At 38.7% G+C, this 20,850-nt stretch overlaps 1 protein-coding gene across 1 annotated transcript; it reads left to right on the top strand.

Annotated features, from left to right (window-relative positions):
• Positions 1-70: 70 nt before the first annotated feature.
• FAM199X (family with sequence similarity 199, X-linked) lies at positions 71-19,269 on the top strand. The gene is made up of 6 exons (XM_063421972.1): positions 71-282; positions 2,868-3,087; positions 5,156-5,305; positions 5,625-5,786; positions 6,896-7,156; positions 7,996-19,269. Exons 1-6 carry the CDS (start codon positions 95-97, stop codon positions 8,164-8,166), a joined length of 1,152 nt encoding a protein of 383 aa, XP_063278042.1. The 5' UTR covers positions 71-94; the 3' UTR covers positions 8,167-19,269.
• The last annotated feature ends 1,581 nt before the right edge of the window (positions 19,270-20,850 follow it).

Genomic DNA, 20,850 nt, shown 5'->3' with positions numbered 1-20,850 from the left:
CGACCGGCCGCTGATGGCGGCGCCGCCGATGCCGTGTGCCTGAGGCGCTCCCGCCGCCGCCTGAGGCGCGCCCGCCGCCCCCGCGCCCGCCGCCATGACCGAGGAGCCGTACGAGAAGTTCCTGGCCCCCGAGGAGCCGTGCCCGCTGCTCTCGCACCAGCACCCGCCGCGGGGCGGCAGCTTGAGCCTGAGCGAGGAGGGCTGCCTGGACGTCAGCGATTTCGGCTGCCAGCTCTCGTCCTGCCACCGCACCGACCCGCTGCACCGCTTCCACTCCAACAGGTCCGCTCGGCGGGTCGGGGCTGAGTGCCGGGCCGGGTGATGCTGAGCGGCCGGGGCGGGCGGCGCGGAGGTCGGGGCTGCCCCTGACAGGGCCGCGCATCCTTGCCCTGCCCCTGCCCGGGACGAGCCGGGCATGGCCGGGCTGGAGGCGCTGCCGCGCGCCCTGCTGGGTTACCCTTCCCTTTGGCTTAGTCTGCGCTCGGCTCATCGCGTTGCAGCTGACAGTGTGAGCTGGGTCGGTTTTTTAAGATGTGTTTTTCATGGAATCACAGAATGGTTTCGATTGGAAGGGACCCTAAAGGTCATCAAGTTCTAACTCCCCTGCCCTGGGCAGGGAGACTTTCCATTAGGATCAGGCTGCTCCTAGCCTCATTCCGAGTTTCTTGTTTTTGAGATTTTGAATTTTTGAGGGCTGTAGGCAGCTACAAAGTGGTGTGTTTATAAGACTTAAAGGCAGGCCTTGCATGGACACCAGGCAGATCTTTAGAGATTCAGAATGAGTTAGGCGACTTGCTGACTGCACTGACTCATGCAGAAACATTTCCACCCCGTGCTACTAATTAAGGGCAAATTATTCTGCCTGTAATTTGTAGAAAAGGTCTATTCTAGAAGTGAAAATATCACTCTGCAAAGAAATTCCGGTGAATTTTTATGAAGTCATGGAACTTGCACTTTAAGAGTGTCATTCACAAGGGCAAACTCTTAGTTGTACACTCTTAAATGATTCAGCATGAAGAGCCTTGATCAAACATGATACACTTTCATAATATAGTTCTTAAGTCATAAGGCATGAGCAGTAAGATATATTCTTAGAATATCTGTAAATAAATGTGTGATAGTCACCAAATTTGCATTAAATTATTTTGTACATTTCTCTTTGTGTTGCCTTCCCAAGTGTGTGGCTCAGGTTTGCTCATTTTACAAACCCAGGTTTGTAACCCAGGCATCTTGAGGGGTTGTTTGACTTCTCTGGAAAAGGACATGCCCTGTCTTGCTCTGATTAAGGCATTGCAGATGTGCAGCTCAATCCATGATGTTCACATAAGGCTTTCTATTTTTTATAGTTAGGAGTGGTTTTAATGTAGTTCCCCTTTGTTGTTAGTCCAGTTCACCCCAGGGAGCACAGCAGCCCCCCGACTATGAGAAGGCAATGCTGACTGCCTGTATCTGGAGTATCTGTGTAGTTTGTTGGTGCTAGATCCACTGTACCTCACCTTTTTTTTTTTTTTTTGATATGTCTGGGAACTTTGTCCACTCTGTCTTTCCTTTCATTATTATTTAGTGGATTCTGAAGCTGTGTTCATGTTTTAAGTAACATGCTGTGTCACCACAGTCTTGTTCTGCTCATTACCAATGGATTGCCCTGCCCACAAGAGTCTGTACCAGCAAAGCACTGCACATCTATAAGGGATGCAGGAAGGGACGCAGGGCAGGAACTCCTGAATCTGTTACAAGGAAAGTTTTGGAAATGACTGTAACCTTGGATAAATTCACATCTGGTCAAGTAGATGTGGGAGTGAATCCATCACAAACATATTTAGCCAGCCTGGTATGCAACTTAATGATATTGAGGACCAGCCTTTCTGGTGATAGGATTGCTCAGTTGGATAGAAGAGTGTTTTTCTAGTTAGCCAGGCTGAAGTGGACAGCCTGATGGAACAGGAGTTGATTGTGTGGGTTTGTGTGGTGCATTTTAGAAGTTCTTTTCAAATTGTTTTGGCCATATTGCAGTGCTGTGCTGACTCATATTTGTCTCGACCTACTTTTCTCCAATATGTAAAATAAGTCCAAATATGGAGACTGATTTCATGAGCTTGTTATATTCTGGTTTACTTTCAATAGAGTAAAAAAAATCTGTTCTGTGAAAATTGAGTTCTCATTAGCTTTCTTTTAGCAACAATTTCAACTGGCTTTGCAATGAAATAATGAGGTGAAAAAAGTGTTTCGTTTTGGCATGGTATCATTTTCACACTGGTCACTTCCCCATCCTGAACTGTCTCATTGCAATAGTATGTCAATGTTTTTGACATTCAGTGTTGAGAATAAGATCCATAATGTATTTCCTTATTAAGCCTTGATTTTGTGAGGGACTGTCAAGCCAAAATTTCTTTTTGACTTCTATTTGTTCTGAAGTCAAATTGATTAATTACTTAGTTCTGTTTATTCCAGTTTATATGGAAGTTTAAATATCCCAATATATGGAAAATTTTACTTTTAGATTGGTGTATTTTAATAACCCAAACAGCAGCAAAAAAAGGGCAATTTCTGTACTGCAGAGTCATAGCTCTGGGGTAGAAACTGATAATATATCAAAATAAAGGTGTAATTATACTAACTGGATACGGATTTTTGCCTTGATGTTTGTAACACTGTATTCCCTTTGGTGTAGCTTATGTACTTCTAAAAATATTTAAAAATTCCTTAAGAATGCTTCAATTTACATAATTATCACTTATTTCAATAAAATCAATGTATAATATCGCTGTCTAGCAAAGTGGAGATCGTTTTACAAGGCATAAAGGAATTTCTTAGGACACATGATGCCAAGGTTTGCCGCTCTCTAATTGTGCTGTCCTGTTTTGCAGGTGGAACTTGACATCTTGTGGGACGAGCGTGGCCAGCTCGGAGTGCAGCGAGGAGCTGTTTTCTTCGGTGTCAGTGGGGGATCAGGATGATTGTTACTCTCTGCTGGATGACCAGGAGTTCACCTCTTTTGATCTGTTCCCCGAGGGCAGTGTCTGCAGTGATGTCTCCTCTTCTATCAGCACATACTGGGATTGGTCAGACAGCGAGTTTGAGTGGCAGGTAAACTGGTTCCACTGGATATGTAAAATTTTGTGTAGACTATTGCATGCTGGGTTTGGCTGTAGTTGAAAAGTAATAGAACAGAATATCCTGAGTTGGAAGGGACCGACAAGGATCACTGAAGTCCAGCTCCTGGCCCTGCACAGAACAAGCCCAGGAATGACACCCTGTGCCGGGGAGTGTTGTCCAAACACTCCTTGAACTCTGTCAGGCTTGGTGCTGTGACCACTGCCCTGGGGAGCCTGTTCAGTTTTCAACCAGCCTGTGGGGGAAGAACCTTTTCCCTGATATCTAACTTTAACTTCCCCTGTTAATCTACTGTTGCCTTGTGTTCTGTAACTGGTCACCAGAGAGAAGAGATCAGTGCCTCCCCCTCTTGAGGAAGCTGTAGACAGCTATGAAGTCTCCCCTCAGTCTCCTCTTCTGAACAAACCAAGTGACCTCAGCACTTGTTTCTTTGTAACTACTGAACATAGGAGCACATACCTGAATCTTGAACAATAGAAAAAATGTTTCATTTTATTCCAACCTCCTTAATCAGGAGGAGAGACTGAAGGTCAGTCCTCCAAAGAAGGACACTTACGTATTATGGTTGTTTGGTTTTAGAGACCAGCATATATTTCTTGTATCCATGAGCTTAGACCCTCTGTACTGAGGATCTGTCCTGCTAATGAAATCTGGTTATACATATCTGATCCTACGGAAACTTTCTAGGTAGAGTGTACAAACACTTGCCATAGCTTATTTCTATCCTATTTTTTTTAATGCCAGTGAGAGTACAGAGCTCATTTTGTCTCACCAGAATGGGAAGGCAAATCACATCCTTTTCCCTAGTCTGTGCAGTCCTTGTTGGGTATTTCTAGTTTGTGATAGTCTTCCCTGTTCAGCAGTTTTTCAAATCTGATACACATTTTTCATATATTATAGACCTAAATTGACTTTTTATATTAAAGACTTAAATCAACTATGAATGTACACATAACTTTGAAATAGACAACATAGAACTTCAGAATTTATTGAGGAATACTTTAAAATTTTGTCATAAAGCTTAGTCAGAGTATGTAGAGAGTCTTGGAAGGACACTACAAGAGCTGGAAACTGATTTCAAGAAAGCTCAGATCCAGAAGATGCAAGTGTACTTGGGATCATGGCGTGTACTGAGATCAGCTTTGTATTGCTGACTGGTTTAGTCCAGCTGCTGATCTCAATGTGTTATATCACTGAAGTTGTAAGTGTGTGTATATCATCCAGCCTGTAGGAACAGCTCAGGCTCTTGGATCTCAAAGATTCAGAGCTTCACTGGGTTATGAAATTTCAATTGCCTGATAAACTTGGCAATTCTTTTGAAAAGAAGCCATTTCCTATGCCTTAGCTAGCTGACAGTATGTTTGGTTGGTAACTAGCTTTTTTATTTCTCTTTGTTTTTTAAAACAAGCATTTCTTAAGAGACTTACTTTACTGGATTTGTAGGAATTTGGAAAAACTTTTTTGTAGCTCTTCATGGTATTATTTGGCAGAATCTGAGCACAAGTAATCCAGCTGTCCCACTTCAACTGGAAGTGCAGAAATCGCGTATCAGTTGTGTAAATGAAGCTAGCTGAAGTTCTCCGTTGCTTCCAGTCAAATAACAGTGATTTTAATTGAATTGTCTTGGGTAATTATGGAGATAGGAATTACAGACCTACTTTAAAATTATCTTCCTGAAACCAGACTTATGCTCCAAAATGGGAGGTGATTTAGGTTTGGATTGTAATGGACAATTTCCACCAATGGAGAAGCGAAATAGTTGAAATGCAACTTCGATCTGCTGTTTTCTTAAACACAAATTTTTAAAAAGAGGATTGATAAGTACAGAATAGTATAGATTGAGTTTACTGCACATGCTGTTTGTGGGAAGATTTAAGGGAGTATTGCAGGTTTGAGTAATTAGAAAGAGTTTGTTAAAGTACAGAGATAATCAATGCTTTGCTAATTTGACGGTATGTTTTGAATTGTTAATAGTGTTAGAATGATTTACAATCTGCCTACTCTATTCTAAAGCTTTGTTCTTCCTTTTGCATGTCACAAGTTGCCTGGCAGTGACATTACAAGTGGGAGTGATGTGCTTTCTGATGTTATACCGAGTATTCCAAGTTCTCCCTGTCTGCTTCCTAAAAAGAAAAACAAGCACAGGAATCTTGATGAACTTCCATGGAGTGCAATGACAAATGATGAACAGGTGACTTTTTTCCTATGTGAGAACTGCAATGTACAGAAGAACTTCCAATTAAAAGACACAGCTTAAAGGCCATCCTGTTTGCTGTAGGTGTAAATGCAGACCTGTGCAGTACTATTTAATTCTTAAAGCTAAACCTTGTCCTTTGCATCTGTAGGACGCAGTTCAATGCCTACTCAACTTTTCAGCCTAAGTTTTTAAGGATACTCAAGGCTAGAACCGTGATATTTGTGCATATTTTATTCTGTTGGTTCTTTCTTTTTCCTGTTTCTCATTTAGAATCAATAATGCTTCAAAATGACCTGCCTCTCTTTGGTCCTAGGTTGAATATATTGAATATTTGAGTCGCAAAGTCAGTACAGAGATGGGCCTTCGAGAGCAACTTGATATTATTAAAATTATTGATCCTACTGCTCAGATCTCACCTACAGATAGTGAATTCATTATTGAATTGAACTGTCTTACAGATGAAAAACTGAAACAGGTGAGTTAAGGTTTGTACATTTGACTTTAGGCTTTCAGCATCTGATTATATGTTGCAAAATCTTGTGGACTTGTGATCAAATTTTATGCATAATCATTAGATGTAGAGAGAGAGACACTAGAGCACAATAATATCAGTGGTGTAAAATAGAGTTCAAAAGCATATTGTATGTATTAAACCTTTACATAAAAGACTGGTTATGTATTCTCACTGTGTGTTAAGCCAGAGCTGGTGAGTGTGTAATGAGTTATGTTGTGGACCCGGTGCTGCTTATGGCACTGTACTCCTACCTCATGACCATCAGCTAGCTGAGAGTCTTCATTTGCTCACTTAAAGTAAACTAGCATTTAAAAGTCCAAAAGACTGGAATTCATTGGGGATGACCATAAATTTCATATAAAAAGGGGTAGAGAATAATGCATTTGAAAGATGTTACAAGATGCAAATTATAACCAAGAAGGGTGTTTGGCTAATAAGGTAGACACCCTTCTGTCTACCTTACTGTCTTCTCAGTAACTGGATTATTGAGATGTGTTGTTGGGAAGAGATGCAGTGTCCAAACAAGCTGGACTCCTCAGTTGCACTGATAATGATGAAGATAAAGTTGAAAATGGAAAACATTCACTGCTTTTATGGGCTTGGTCCGTTTCATATTTCAAGCATTTTGTAAGTGTTGTCTTAAAGTAGAGGAGTGCTTCTTTATTTACACACACTTTTATTTGAGTATACCAGGCAAAAAAAGCGGTTTGATACATTACGTAAACAACAAAGTTCAGTTAAACTTGTCTGATAGTCCTATTTGGTATTAAAAGAATAACATATTGGTACATAACCACAAACCTAACAGAAGCAACAAGAACCCTCCAGCCCTTGCTACTTACTTTTCTTCCCTCCAGAGTGAAATGTCACAAATGCTAACTTAGTTAAGTTCTGTGGGTGACTGCAGATGGCTTGAGATTTAAGCAGCCATAGGAAAATGTTTTAAAAGCCTAGCTGAACTGACCAAATAACTTCATCATTAATAGGCAGATTGTGTTTTTTCCATGAAAAAGAACATCTCAGTGCAGCGTTTATCAAGCTGCAGTAATTTTTCTGCCTCTGTTCTAAAGGTGAGAAACTATATCAAGGAACACGGACCTCGCCAGCGGTCTGCAAGGGAGAGCTGGAAGAGGAGCAGCTACAGCTGTGCGAGTACCAGTGGCGTGAGTGGTGCCAGTGCCAGCAGCAGCAGTGCCAGCATGGTCAGCTCAGCAAGCAGCAGTGGCTCCAGCGTTGCCAACTCTGCTTCAAACTCCAGTGCCAACATGAGTCGAGCGCACAGCGACAGCAATTTGTCCACGAGTGCTGCAGAAAGAATCCGGGATTCAAAAGTAAAGTTTCTAATTCTGTATATCTGTATTAATTAAGCTGTCTTAACTCCTGAAACTTGCTCATGGGATCTTATCTGTGATGTTTGTCCTGAAGGAACACAGTAACTGAGTTATCCAGCTAAAACAACGATGATAAGGAATTTAAACTTGTGCTCTTCCCATGTAACTGAAAGCCTGATGTTTGTGTGTAGTAGATATTTGAATTCCTTTTGTTTAGGAGAAGTTGAGCGGGCTTGAATAAGGGCTTATGCATCTACGTTAAGAAAAACAATTGTTTAAGAATGATCACCCTAATTTAGGCATAACTTCTGGATGGTACAGACACCCTTGATTGTTTTTGGGTTTTTTCTCACCTAGAAGTTGCATCAGGCCTTTTGAGTCTTTATTTTTTGAGCATGTTTCATGATACTCCTTGGTGGGAAAGGATCCTCTGAAGCATTTTTCATTTAAAGTAGTACTGTGGCATTCTGTCTGTCCCCACAATTTTAATTTAAGTGTGAAGAAGAGGAGCAGCTCTTTATTGCTCTTCAGTATCTTGGGTTTGTTAATGTAAAACTGTAACATTTCTCCAGCAATATAGATTCCTCCAATCAAAGGCTTGACTATGCAATGTCACAGGGTAATGTTGTGCCTCATAATTCAGTTGTGGTAAATGGTCTTGATATTTAATACTAGGCGTGATTTTGGATGAATGCTTACACCACCTCTGAGAATTCGTATTTGTTATTTTTCAGAGCAGATGTTATTTTAGAGGTTAATTTATGTTTGCCAGGTTCAGAGCTGTTTTTTCTAATTTATGGAACAAAATCTTATGTTTTGTCTCTTCTGTATTTTGACAGAAACGCTCCAAGCAACGGAAACTCCAGCAGAAGGCCATACGCAAGAGACAGCTGAAAGAGCAAAGACAAGCTCGTAAGGAAAGACTGAGTGGATTATTTCTTAACGAAGAAGTGCTGTCTTTAAAAGTGACTGAGGAGGACCATGAAGGAGATGTGGATGTTTTGATGTGACAGGGGTGAATTTATCAGTGTTCTTTCTAAGCCTTAAGTGTATTATCCTTATTGTTTACATGTATTTCTTGACCAAATTTTTCTTAGTATTCACAATACAACCCAGATCTTTTCTCAAGTGTAATTTTGCTAAGAAGGTCTAAGTATTGAGTAACTTCAGCTTTTTGAGACTAGTTTTGCAACAAAGAGTTCAGAAACTTATCTGTCTTCTGAAAAGCTGCTGAATAGATATGATTTTAAGTAAATTTGAACTTGGCTAACCTGCTAACTTACTTGCACATAAGTCTAGGGGCGCTTTTGGGTGACACAAAGTATGCATTACTATGCTTCAGCTTTTCTAGTTTTTTTCCAACTTAGAGTTAGTTTTACACTTGACTTTTTCTGTCTTCCTTTCCCATTATTAGGAAGATTGTTTAGCATGAGGAAAAGTCTTTTGCTTTATGGGGCTTTCTTCAGCCTTGCAATTAAGTTGTCTAGGACACTACTTAAAATAGTTAAAAACACTGCTGGAAACTGAAGTGCAAACAAATGGCACACAACATATTCAAATATGCTTCTGGGGATGTGGTTTTCTTCCCCAGAAGCATATCTAAATAGATTTATATTGTTGACAGGAGAACTTAATTAATGCAGCTGTACTTGTTAAATTGTATGTTTAGCTGAGGTTGTCTTCTGTGTTACACCATGACATGTATCAGAATTCTTTTGTTGTCTATCAGCTTTTGAAATTCCTCATCATAAGAAAATTAAGTAAAATTGTGGCTTTCAGGTAGGGAAGTAGTTGTAATTTCAACCTTTTTCTTAATTCTGACAATCTTTAAGCTGATTTTAGTCTTTGGAACTACCTTTATAGAACTCTTCCCCGTGTGGCTGAGATAAAAATGATGGTTCTAAATTTTAATACGAAATTTAAAAGTTTATAAAAGTATTTTTGAGTTCTGAGTTTAGGAAATAATTTTTAATTATGTTGATGCTTCATTACTTTAATTTTGCGCTTGAATTAAGGACTTTGACACCTTAGCCTGGCCATAGGTGTCTGTGATTGCAGGATATGACCCAATCCTGCAAAATGCATGATCAGCTTTAGGACTACTGACATTTAATGTTCCATGTCATACCCAGACTTATTAGCCCTAACAGCTCAAGTATTTTTCTTTCTGAAGTGGTGTTCCTTTTAGCCTCAAAATAAACTGACCAGTAAATTATCTGAACAATGGCCTCTGGAAGGGTTTTGATAAGAAATAAATGAGGTCCATAGTCAAACAAGTATGTTTGAACTTAGTGCTGCTCTACAACAAGTCCCCAGGCTTGGCCACTGACTGACTAAAAGCCAGGTAATGTAATTTTAAGCTCATGTTAGCTATCCCATATGGCCAGTTATTTGTCCACTAACCACAAGTGTCTGTGACCTGTCAGTATTTGCTTGTACTGCACTGTTGCTGGTTGATGCCTCCCTCCTGTATAATGAATACTGAAAACTTCTTAACACTATACACTTTACTGAGAATTTAGATTGGCTTAAAACTGGAGCTTCTTTTAAATATCTTGTACGGGAGATAAAATTTAATTGCTATCAATTTGGCAAATTTCAGGGTGCGGTTGTTAAACTCTTTCATGGTAATGGCTGAATTCATCATGAAATACTTCACCATGTGTACACTGTCACAGTTCAGTACAACCTTTATTTTCTGCAGTGACTTTGAGATGTGATTGATTTTTTTTTTCTGAAGAAAAATGCACACTTTGTACTGTGGAGAATTGAAACTCTGAAGTGAATTGTAAGAAAGGTGCAATATCTCAGTGTGGTGGAGCATGAAAGTGTGTCACTTTATTCTGTTTCAGCAGTTATTCGGAGTTTAGAATGCCTCAGGGTTTTACTGAGAGAAGACCCCATCATTTTGATGAGGTACAGTTCATTGTGGTCATCTGTCTACTAGCTTCCAGAGATCTTGAAGTGAGGGAGGATAGTATTTCCATCATAGTGTGAGCATGTAAGTATAAATTATTCTAAGTGATTAGATGGGTCCAGTTGCTCCTCTGTTACATTGGACAGAAAGGTCCTGGGTGCCAGAATAGCTGTTTGTGCTGTGTTGTCTTCAGCAGGTACTTCAGGCATGTGGTGTGACAGTTAAAATGACAGAGGAGAATGAATTTCCAGGTATTCCATGTTAATAATTAATAGCTCTGCAATCTCATAGATCCAGGATGCTCATAAGAATACAAAGAATAGAAAACTGTGAATGTTCTGGTAGGAATGCACAATAACATCATCTTGAATGTTCTTCACCAAGTACTTAGAGATACAAGTTATCTTTTCCTGATTGCAGAGAATCAGGCCCGAAGTGACTGTGGCATTCAAGAGTTCTCACATACTTCTACGCATTTGGGTTTCTTTTCCTTTTGCTTTCTTATCCTCTGTAGTTCCAGTGACCCACTCATTTTTTAGTGGGGGGAGATTTTTTGTCAGATTCATTTTTGTCTGTGCAGTATGCCCAATGCTTACTCAGGATGACCCATGTTTTAAAAACATGGCAGCTTTAAAAGACGTGTAAGTGTGGCACTTAGAGATGGTCAAGTGGTGGGTTTGGCAGTGTTAGATTTAGGGCTGGAGTTGATGATCTTAAAAGGACTTTTCCAATCTAAATTTATTAATTTCTGTGAAATACCTGTGGTATTAGTCAAACAGTTGGAATGTCAAGGAAATCTGGTCTTGCTGATTTAAGTTTTGGCCATTGTGGCTACAGGTGTAACTACTGAGTTCTGATGAAGAGTAACAGACTGCTAAAATAATGCATCCTTATTGTGTTTTTTTCTTAAAAAAATAAATAAAACCCCTGCTTTTTATTAATAGAGAAGAAACATCAAGCTTAAAAGCAACACGGAGACACAGGAAAAAGCTCATAGTTACATGGTATCATGGTACCAAAACTGTGTCTCTAGGAACTTTGTACCCACTGAAATGTGAATATAATCAATTTACACTCTGTAATGATAACAGTTTGCTTCCATGGTGACTTTTTCTCTAAAAAGGCTTAGAAGGAGCACTGAAAATCAGATTGCAACAGGACTGTAAACAAGAGAGAACATTACTTTCTAATATGATTTTAAATATGATGAAGAAAGCTGCCTGACAAACTTGGCTGATTTCTGTGTATCTAATGTAATCTTTTGTTAAAATACCTAATTTTTTTTCTAATCTGGGAAGCTGATAAAAAGATGGTTACAATGTGCTCAGTATTGGGTGCTTATTCAGAAGAGCAGGAAAAGTCTTTGCAAGACTTTCCTGGGCTCAAATTTTAGTTCTCATATTGTGGTTTGAAACCTGTGAATCTCATTCTCTGGGGAGAAAACAACCCAACCAACCAGCTTGAATTTACATGCATTTACATCAGAGTGCATATACAATACAGAAAGATAAAAATGGCAATATTTACTGTTCATGTATGCTGAATGGCCTGAAGCCATTTCTTTTCTCCTAACACTCTTTCAACTTTGAAATCAGTTGATACATTGGTCTATAAATATTAATAAATCTGACTGTTTTGGGAGCTTTTGAAGTTCATTCATATAAGCCAGATTTTCATGGCAAATGTTGTTAGATTTATTGGTTTAATGTTCTTAAGCTTACTGATCTTGCAATTTGTGGGCACAGAAAAGTCAACACTTGTCCATTTAAGGATTGCAAAGATTAATTTATTAATCTATCACAGGCAAATCTAAGTAATATTCAAAGTTTGTCTATTTTGACTGTTAACTCTGATGAATCATATTTGCATTCTCTCTTCTCTGGCTAACTTGAAAACATTTCCAAATGACAAATAAATTGTTCAGTGTAAAAAAAATAATTGTAACATTGAAGCCTTGAATATAGTTAATAACCAAAGCAAGGGGAAGGTGGGAGGGTTGATTTTTTTTTCTTTTTGTCAGAGGGAGAGATGAGGGTATAGACTATATGGTATTGCTTAAATTGAGTTTTTTTTCCTCCAGGTTCTCTGCTAATCATATTGCTAAAATGCACTTTTGTATAGAAAAATCATTCTCTGTACATTCTGTATCTACTTTACCCAATGTTTATAGAGATTTTTCTGAAGTTGTGAAGGATTTACTGAAGGCTCTGATGCTGTTGAATTCAAGTTTTCATTGTATTTGAAAATGGTTATGTGCATATTGAAGTACAGGTTGGAATTAAAATTAATGATATAGCAAAGATTCTTATGAAACTATGTGGTATCTTCTTCAGAGCAGGAGGATTTGTATACAGGACCTGCGGAGTCACTCTTCAGGCAGAGAATACAAATGAAGTGGCACATCTTAACTGTTCTTGAGAAAGCAAACTGATCCCCCCTTAGCTAAAGGAGTTTGTTAACCACAAAATCTGCCAAGAATTGTTTCATAGGGAAGCAATTAATTGTTGTGAATTGTATAACCCAAGGACACGTATTTATAGCTGTCTGTCCTTTGTTTTGATTCCTGTGCCAGAAGTATTTTTTAATATATGTACTCAGCACCAGCAAGAACACAGCACTCTTTGAATAGGCAAGAGTGAGGACACTTGCCAACTTGTATAAGTTGTGTCCCTGAACAAAATTTGCCTTCTGCAATACTGAAGTTTTAAGTGTAATATTGTGAAAACTCCTTTTTCCCCTCGGAATACACCAAAAAAAAAAATTCCTGAAAACCTGAGAAGAGGATAGCTGGCATAGGGATGTATTCCTCAACGTGCAGAAGGTTTCCTGCAGCATCTCAGGGATCTAAAACTGCCTTCTTTGTCTTGGCTATGGCTCTTCAAACACTTCTAGGGGTTGATTCTCATCAAACACTGACAGAAGTTAAAACTGACCCAGTGTTGCTGTCCCAGTTTCTGTAGATGTGAAGTGATGGAGAAGGACAAGGTGAAAAATGCTGCATATCACAGCAAGTCTTGTCAAACTGTGAGAGATCTTTAATTACTGTTAACAGAACTGTGGAAGCTCTTGCTCTTGTGGTGCTGTGCCTTCACCTGAGCAGCCTGCTTGTGTGTTTTTTCTGTTCTCACCCAAAGGTGAGTGACAGTGTGGAATGTTCTGCCACAAAAACCAAATTGAAATGCTTCCAAGAACATTGACCCATTGGGGTGTTCAGTTGTTGTAGGGGCTGATGTTTCCTTAGATAGCACCCAGAAGCTGCAAGGAAGCTGACGCTTACTTTCCCAGGAACTTTCCCATCTGTCCTGTTGCAGCAGTTCATTATCAAGGTGCCAGTTGCACAGGTGAGTCTGATCTGGCCAACAGCTGCCTGTCTCCAGGGTTACATAGGCACAACCAGTGATGTTATGAATCTCTTATTATAGCTGTCCTTAAGCATTTCTTCATTTTTCTCTCAAGTGTAGCCAGTTCCACTGCATTGATGGCCAAACACTGTTGAGGCACAAGCTGAATGAAGATTTCCACACAGGCAAAACCAATTGATAAGCTTGCTTTGCTTAATTGACAGGGAAAGGTGTCATTGGCTATGGGTTTGCTGTCCTCAGCCACTCTTACTATACTGTGCTGAACTGAACACTTCATCCAAACATTTTCCAGCACAAAACTAGTTACCGTTTGGTTTCCTGAGATCCTTTGTATGTGTTCCTAAAGATCCTGTGCTTTACCAGGTAGAAAACATCTTTTCACCTCCTCCTAGAACATTCATCCATTGTAAATTGTTTCTCTAGTGCTGAAATCAAATTTAAATCCAAATCCATATTTCTGTTCTGAAATATCATTTAATGCTCTTTCCTCCATGGTGCAGTGACTTACACCTGGAAGCATCACTGGTGTAAGAATTTATTTCTAATAATGTAGAACACATCCCTGAAGCTAAAGCATGATAATTCATCGTGGCATTAGAGTCTTTCTGATCTTTCTTCAGTGGAAGCAACTGCAGTATTGCTGCAAAGTTTCTCGAAGGAGAATTTACTGCAGTGGTTGATGCTGAAGTGTGACAGCCGATTATCACGGCGAGTACCTTGGCCCGTCTGTTGTCACCAGGGGGAGCACTGTGGTCATTTAGTGGATTTTAAACCACAGCGGCCGAAGTTGCTTTGCTGCAAACGCTTTCCTTTTTTCTGTTGTATCCTGTTAAAAGATGTTAGGGGGATCTGCTTCTCCTTCTATGCTGTTTTTGGAGTAGGGATCTTTCCGTTAAGGGTCAATTTTACAATAAAAACATTTCCAGTGACTAACGCGAAAGTTAGCTTTTTCTGTTTATGATGATTGGTAATTCTTGCCTGGTCCTGGTTATTGCAACTAAAAGGTGGAAGTACACTCCTGCTTAGTGTTAAGTATGAGCTGCATTGCTGTTTAAATTTCCCGATTTCTGTTTTGAATTCAGACTTCCTCACTGTGGACTGGGAATTTTGCAAAATATTAGGTGATGAATAGAAAACAAGCAGCCAGCTTGTAATGTGCTGAGTCTCATAATGTACATAGCTGTCTGTCCATGGGAGGCAGTGCAGACAAGATATAGCTTGACCAACTTTATCTTTTTTTAATAATAATCTCTGAACTGGGCTTCCTTTGGAACAAAGGAAAGTACTGCTTCAAAGGGAGCTGTTCTGTAGTGTTTCTTTTTCTCTCTTTGCTCGTCTGACAGTTATTGCTACCTTTCAAAAAGCTTGCTAACACACATAAATGCAGAGAACATGTGAGGAGTTCTCCCTAATATCTTGGGTTCATTCTTGGAAGTCAAGCTTTTAATGGTTCTGTGCAGAACTAGGAAGGCTTTGAACACTTCTGTGTGGTTGCAGAGCCGTCCTCTGTTATGTCAGTAGCTGTCATAAAAACAGTAGCAGATTCTGAAGTTTTCAACTGTAGGATATTTCCCCTGGGAAGGTGTGTGCCCAAATAATCTTGGAAGGAGGGAACAGTTTTAAATCAATCACAGAGTAAAGAGATTTAAAATGTGGCAGAAAGCTGTTTATATCTTCATAGCTTGTTTTTCTTGACACATAGTTCCTGTCTATATTTCCTGAGAACAGCAACCTGTGAGTACAACATGGGAGTTTATTGCAGGGGTTGCTGAAAACATAGTTTTAACTCATTATAGATCATTCTTGTTATTTAGGTAATTCTCATTTCATATTTGTTTCCTTTCTTAGTAACTAAGAAGAATCTTAGTTAATCAACTTAAAAGTTGATTTAGTCCTTGCTCTCTTTGTTCAGTGTAGAAATAAATAATTAGTCACACGGTTTACTTTCTGTTGTGCCTAGTAGGAGCAAAGGAAGAACTGAAATCAGTTCATTTTAATAGCTGGTCAATTTTTAGGTGTGGACAGCATCTAAACATAGTTTAGATTGTTCTGTAGGTTTCATGTCTCCTGCGTTCCAGAGGTATTTAAAGATGCAGTGCACCAGTTACGATCTTGAGGAGCACTGGAAGTACACAAGAACTGTGGCGATGGGCACTAAATGCTCCTCATGCAGGGCAGGTTTGTGCATGTCCAGAGATTTTGTTCTTGATCTTGTTTCGAAGCTGGAGCACAGTGGTGTGTTCACTACCTGGCTGGTACTTTCTGACAAGAGCAGTGTCAGCTGCCTAGCAGTTACTATAAATTCTTTTTGCTTAGGATCTCACAACTCCTGGGTGATTCTACTTGGGAACTCCTCTCTGCTCTTCTAGGACATAGACTAGTTTTGGGACCTCTCTATCCTAACTCTTTGTTACTGCTGAACAAAGCAAAAATATTGTGTATTAGGAGGCTCTAAAAACTTGTGATTGTGGTGCTAAGTCACCACACACTCAGAAGTATATTTCTTATATTCAACTAATTACTCCCTGCTGAAAGTATAATTAAAGCTCATTAAACATTAAAGCTCATCAAATTGTCATGTATTTGTTTCATGTTCTTTAAGTTATGCTTGATATTCAGCCAGCTCTGCTTTGGAATAGTCCCTCTTGGGTAGTACAGGGGACCAGGGCCTACCATGCCTAGGATTGGTAAAACCTTTTACTCTTGGTAGATGGAAGTGATCATTTCAGTGACAATTAATATTGACTAATTTGACAGTCAGATTAAGAAATGCATGCATTTATGTGAGTATTTAATTTTATTAAATTCAAGGTAAGGGAAAAAGCACTGTGGTGCTAGCAAGCCTTTATGAAGTTGGAAAGAATATTTTTTCTGCCTTATTTTTAAATAAGGTGAGTTTATTTACCAAATAGAAAGTATTCACAATGTGTGTTTGACTTATAAACATGTTGCTCCACAAATGCATGCACTTCCTCCTGAAACAATTCAAGCCATAAAACTGTTTGTAGAAGTTACAAATGTTAGCCAAGCAAAAATGAAGCAGTCTAAAATCCTAGCACAAACTCATTTGTGTACTGATCAACCCATTTGTAGACTGATAAAATGAGTGTAATTTATGGTCAAGATACCTTATTGGCATATGTATTAAAGTTTGGGGATATGTCTATTTTTCTTGGTATTGCATTAGCTGTAATTTCTATGTAATGCTTCAATTCATTTATATATTTGCACAACAGACTGTCAGATAAAAAAGTGCCAAAATGTGTATAAGGAGGTCATCACTTTAGCTTAATTGCACACAAATTTCCTGCAGACTCTGATGCTTAAGACCAATAATGAGACTGCTACAGCTAGAATAAACGCATTAGCCTATAAATTTAGAGCTTCTACTTGCTTTGTGAAGGGAGAATCATCTCTAAATGAGCCTAGTAACATGGATTTGTGATTAATCATTTTACTTGGTGACTCATCTATGATCACAGTACAACAAAAATGTCATGTTTGCTTAGTGGCATTAGCACAATTTATCTTCTCTACATTCAGAGAATTGCCTTGTTGTCAATGTGGGACTGGGAATACAGCTGAGGAATACTTTTGTTAAAGGACTTCTGATGTCACTTTATCTAAACCAGAGTTTAAACAAACATAAAAAATTTTATAACTATTCCCTTCCTTGATATTTAATTATTCTACTTGGTCAGGCCAAACCATGATCTTGAATCTGTAAAACAAAACCAATTTAACCTTGAAAACTGGTTTATTCAAGTTGTCTCTGAATTTTTCTTTTTAAGGCCACCCCTGCAAGTTAACTCTGTTTTTGAGAGACTTTTGCTTTCCTTGTTGCAGAGTAAACCCTGCTCATTACTAGAATGCTCAGGCTCAAACTTGACTTGTGGATGTCAAGTTTGCATAGGTGTTCTCTAACCCAGTCTTTCTTGACCAAGAGAAAGTCTTCCTCCCAACATTCCTCCACCCTGGTTTCCTGAGTTAGAGATTGCTGAGGGTTGGTCTTGTCAGTGAAGGCAATGCAAAGGTGATAAAATGATTGACTTTGAGTATCAAAACTGAGAAAGAGAAAAGCCAATCCAACACCCTCAGAGGAAACTTTGGTTTGAAGAGCAAAATGTATAACCAGAAGCTTTGGTGAGGAGGAAGAATCACATCTGCCCTGTACTGCTTATTCAGTGTCTAAAAAGTCTAAGTTAAATCTCTGCACTAGGAATTAGGCTTAAAAAAATTAATAATACTTACATGTATGTATAAATACAGCTGGTCTCTGGTTATGCATTTACAGATTCAGGGTTTCTTGTGACTGTGAAAACTGAAAGTTGTCTTTAAAGGAAGTGACAGGGTCCTACAATTTCATAATGGCATCAGTGAAGCTTTAATAAAAAACATTACCTACAGGGAATGCTTGCAAGCTTGGATAATATATCTGGAGAAGGGCATATCCGTGTGATAAAACCGGAATTTAAAGAAGAACCAGGGGCTTGTTGCTGGTCCCATGATAGCATTGTTTTTTTCTTCACCTTTACAACTGAGCCTGCTGCCTCTGTGCTGTTTAGTGATGATCGATGTGAACATGCTGGATCTGTTTACACGAAGTGAGCTGAATCATTCAACCTAATATTCATTTGTTTGACTAAAGCCTCTTTAGAGCCACTTGTGATCTGATGACTAACGTAGCACAAAGATGCTAATGCTCAGTGTATACATAAATCATTAACTACTTAATTTGGATTTGGAAACCTGAGGCAACAGAATGCTCCATGGAGAAACAGCTATATATATCTATATATCTATATATCATCTATATATTTATATATCTATATATCTCCATCCTAAACCACCTGTCTCCAGAGACCTGGAATGCATTAGAAAAATTAATGTAGTGACTGAACTAAATCCAGATCTTCTGTTCCAGAAGAAAGCAGAAATTTTTACAGCTAGAAAAGCATGGAAATGCAGGATCTGTTCTGCTGAGATGGCAAAAATTAACTTGAGCAGTACTGCCAGAAAAAAAAGTGAGAATTGAGAAGAATCTGAGACCTGCCATAATTTTTTAAAAAATATTTTGGAGGTGGTTTAGGTAAGAGTGTTTGTGTAAGAGAAAAATGAGTTTTGGTCCCTCTTTAACTCCACAGAATAGAATTTGAATTCTCACTTTAAAGTGAGACCTGAAAGCCCACTTCAACAGTATTTCAGCCCATTCCTGAAGGCATATTTAATTACACTTTTTTAGTGAAGTGTTTTGGCACTGATGGGGAAAGTGTATCGTCCCCCCAAACTGATAAACTCACTTGCTGAATGCATGTTATAAGAACAGTTTTCTGTCATTGAGGTTCCTGTTCTTATCACTCTTGTCTCATTCCTTCCTCCTGGTTAGTTAATGAGCTGTGTCCCCCTGACTAAAATACCATAAAGAATATTACTGATAATGGAGCCTAATGGAACATGGGACTCTGTGCTGCTGCAAGGCACTAGGCTGCAAACTTCATAAGGGGAAATTTTGAGACTAGTTATATTTTTAGATATAAATTACCACCGAGAGACATTTCATAATGTCAGTGAAAGTATTCTATTCTCTGAAGCTTTTGTTACTCTTGTGTTACTTAAACAGGTTAGATGATTGTATCTACATATGCATAGTGCAGCAAAGCTGCTTCTGTACCAAAGCAAGCTGATCCTGTGTTCATTCCTGTAGGTCCAAGACTGTCCAGTTCTTATACAGGAAAACAAAATGCTGTGAGCTAGACTGGATTTTGACACATGTTGGAAGGGAAGCAGGACCTTCCAATATTCTTCCTGACAATAAATTTGCTCCTTTAATACTACACCACTACCAGATGGGACATGTTTTCTTCATTTGAGTTATTAATTTGATCCTCTTGTGTCAAAGTATGGTAAATGAGAATCTACTAGCATGCTGGTTTTTTTTAAAATTTGTTTTATGTTGTCACTCTGTCCTCCTTATGCTGAATGTGAGTGTTTTCAAGAACAACAATTTTGTTTGCTGTTTCAAAAGAATGTTGTTTACCTGAAAAGAAACCTCAGCCCACCAAATCTGAATGTTAGACACATTTTTTATTTAGTAAAGCAGACATTTGAAAAATTACTTTGTTTTTAACATCAGGTAGCCTCACTTATTCCTAGAGAATCATTACTTAAATATTTAAGGCAGACTCTCTCAAAGGGTTTGATATGTCCTATACAAAATGTTTGCTTCAACTTTGAATATATACCATTTAAACTCTACTCCTGTAGAGCTTTATGACTATAAATTTGGAGAAGTGATATGCAGATAAAAGAAGTTTTGGTGGGCAAACAGGAATTATCACATGCTTCAGAGAAATCAAAATCACTTTAATATAAGGATTTTACCAATATGCTTTTATTTAGCTTAAAAGCTGGAAAGTCAAATTTTAGGGGCAAGTCAATATTCTCTCAAGGACTTATTTTACTTTATGATATAAAACTTGGAGATCACTTGTCAGCTACATTAGTTTACAAAGTCTGTTTTTACAGTGAGTGATATATACTTTAGAAGAAATAGTTCTTTTCCAGGGATAGCATTTTAATTCTGTTTCAAATATTGAGTGAAGAAAGCTCCAAAGAATTTAGTACAATAAACCTTTGCTATGTTCAAGACTGTAATATAAGAGGTGGGGGTTTTTTTTGTTTTTTAGAGTTGCTAATAGCAACTTATGTGGCGAACATAAGTACAGCAATTTAAAAGGACACAGTGGTAATGTGAATTTCTTCAAGTAGTTAAATACTAATGTCTTTCACCACATCAGTGTCAGCTCTGCTCCCAGTCAAAAAGCTAAGGATGAATGAACTTACCATTTCCATTTGCTTTTTTGAATTGAAAGGTTTTCAGAAAATGGACAATAGCCAGTCTAGTCTGTAATTTTAACTTGATTTATTTGAATTAGTGAAATCTTCAGTAAATACATCTGGGTATACTTCTTAAATGTTTCCCCAGAGAGATTAAACATTTATTTACTTTAACTCCACTAGTGCTCACAGACTTTTAATTGCAGTGCCTGACAAACTCCTCAAGAAAGAAGTCATGAAGAAAGAGGAAGAGAAGGTCACTCCTGTAGAGAGCTGTTGCCCTGAGTGGGAGCACTGGCTACCATGCTCCACCTGCTCATCTGAGTGCCAGGCAAGTGTGTTTGTGTGGTGGGAAGTGTAGCTGAATAATTTACACCAGAGGTTTCTTCTATATGCATTGATCAGGAGGAGTATTTGTGTTCTTCTGAAGAGTTTGCCTTTCTGCATGGTGTTCTAGCCACTTGTTGCATCTATGTGCACCTAAGAGTGGCTGTACTCATGTCCCCCACCTGTGTTTGGGGTGATTGGTTAACAGAAAAATGTTTAAAGCACAATGTTAAATGGGAGTCCCATGTGTA

This window comes from Prinia subflava, chromosome Z, assembly GCF_021018805.1.
Source record: "Prinia subflava isolate CZ2003 ecotype Zambia chromosome Z, Cam_Psub_1.2, whole genome shotgun sequence".
In the NCBI taxonomy this organism is placed as follows: Eukaryota; Metazoa; Chordata; class Aves; order Passeriformes; family Cisticolidae; genus Prinia; species Prinia subflava.
This window is presented reverse-complemented; position numbering and strand designations above follow the sequence as displayed.

What these genes read in the sequence shown, in the direction of transcription:
- FAM199X (XM_063421972.1), top strand. Translation starts at nt 95, where the DNA reads ATGACCGAGGAGCCGTACGAGAAGTTCCTGGCCCCCGAGGAGCCGTGC. An exon ending in CACCGCTTCCACTCCAACAG is followed by an intron (nt 283 to 2,867) that starts GTCCGCTCGGCG and finishes CCTGTTTTGCAG; the next exon opens with GTGGAACTTGACATCTTGTG. An exon ending in ACAGCGAGTTTGAGTGGCAG is followed by an intron (nt 3,088 to 5,155) that starts GTAAACTGGTTC and finishes GCATGTCACAAG; the next exon opens with TTGCCTGGCAGTGACATTAC.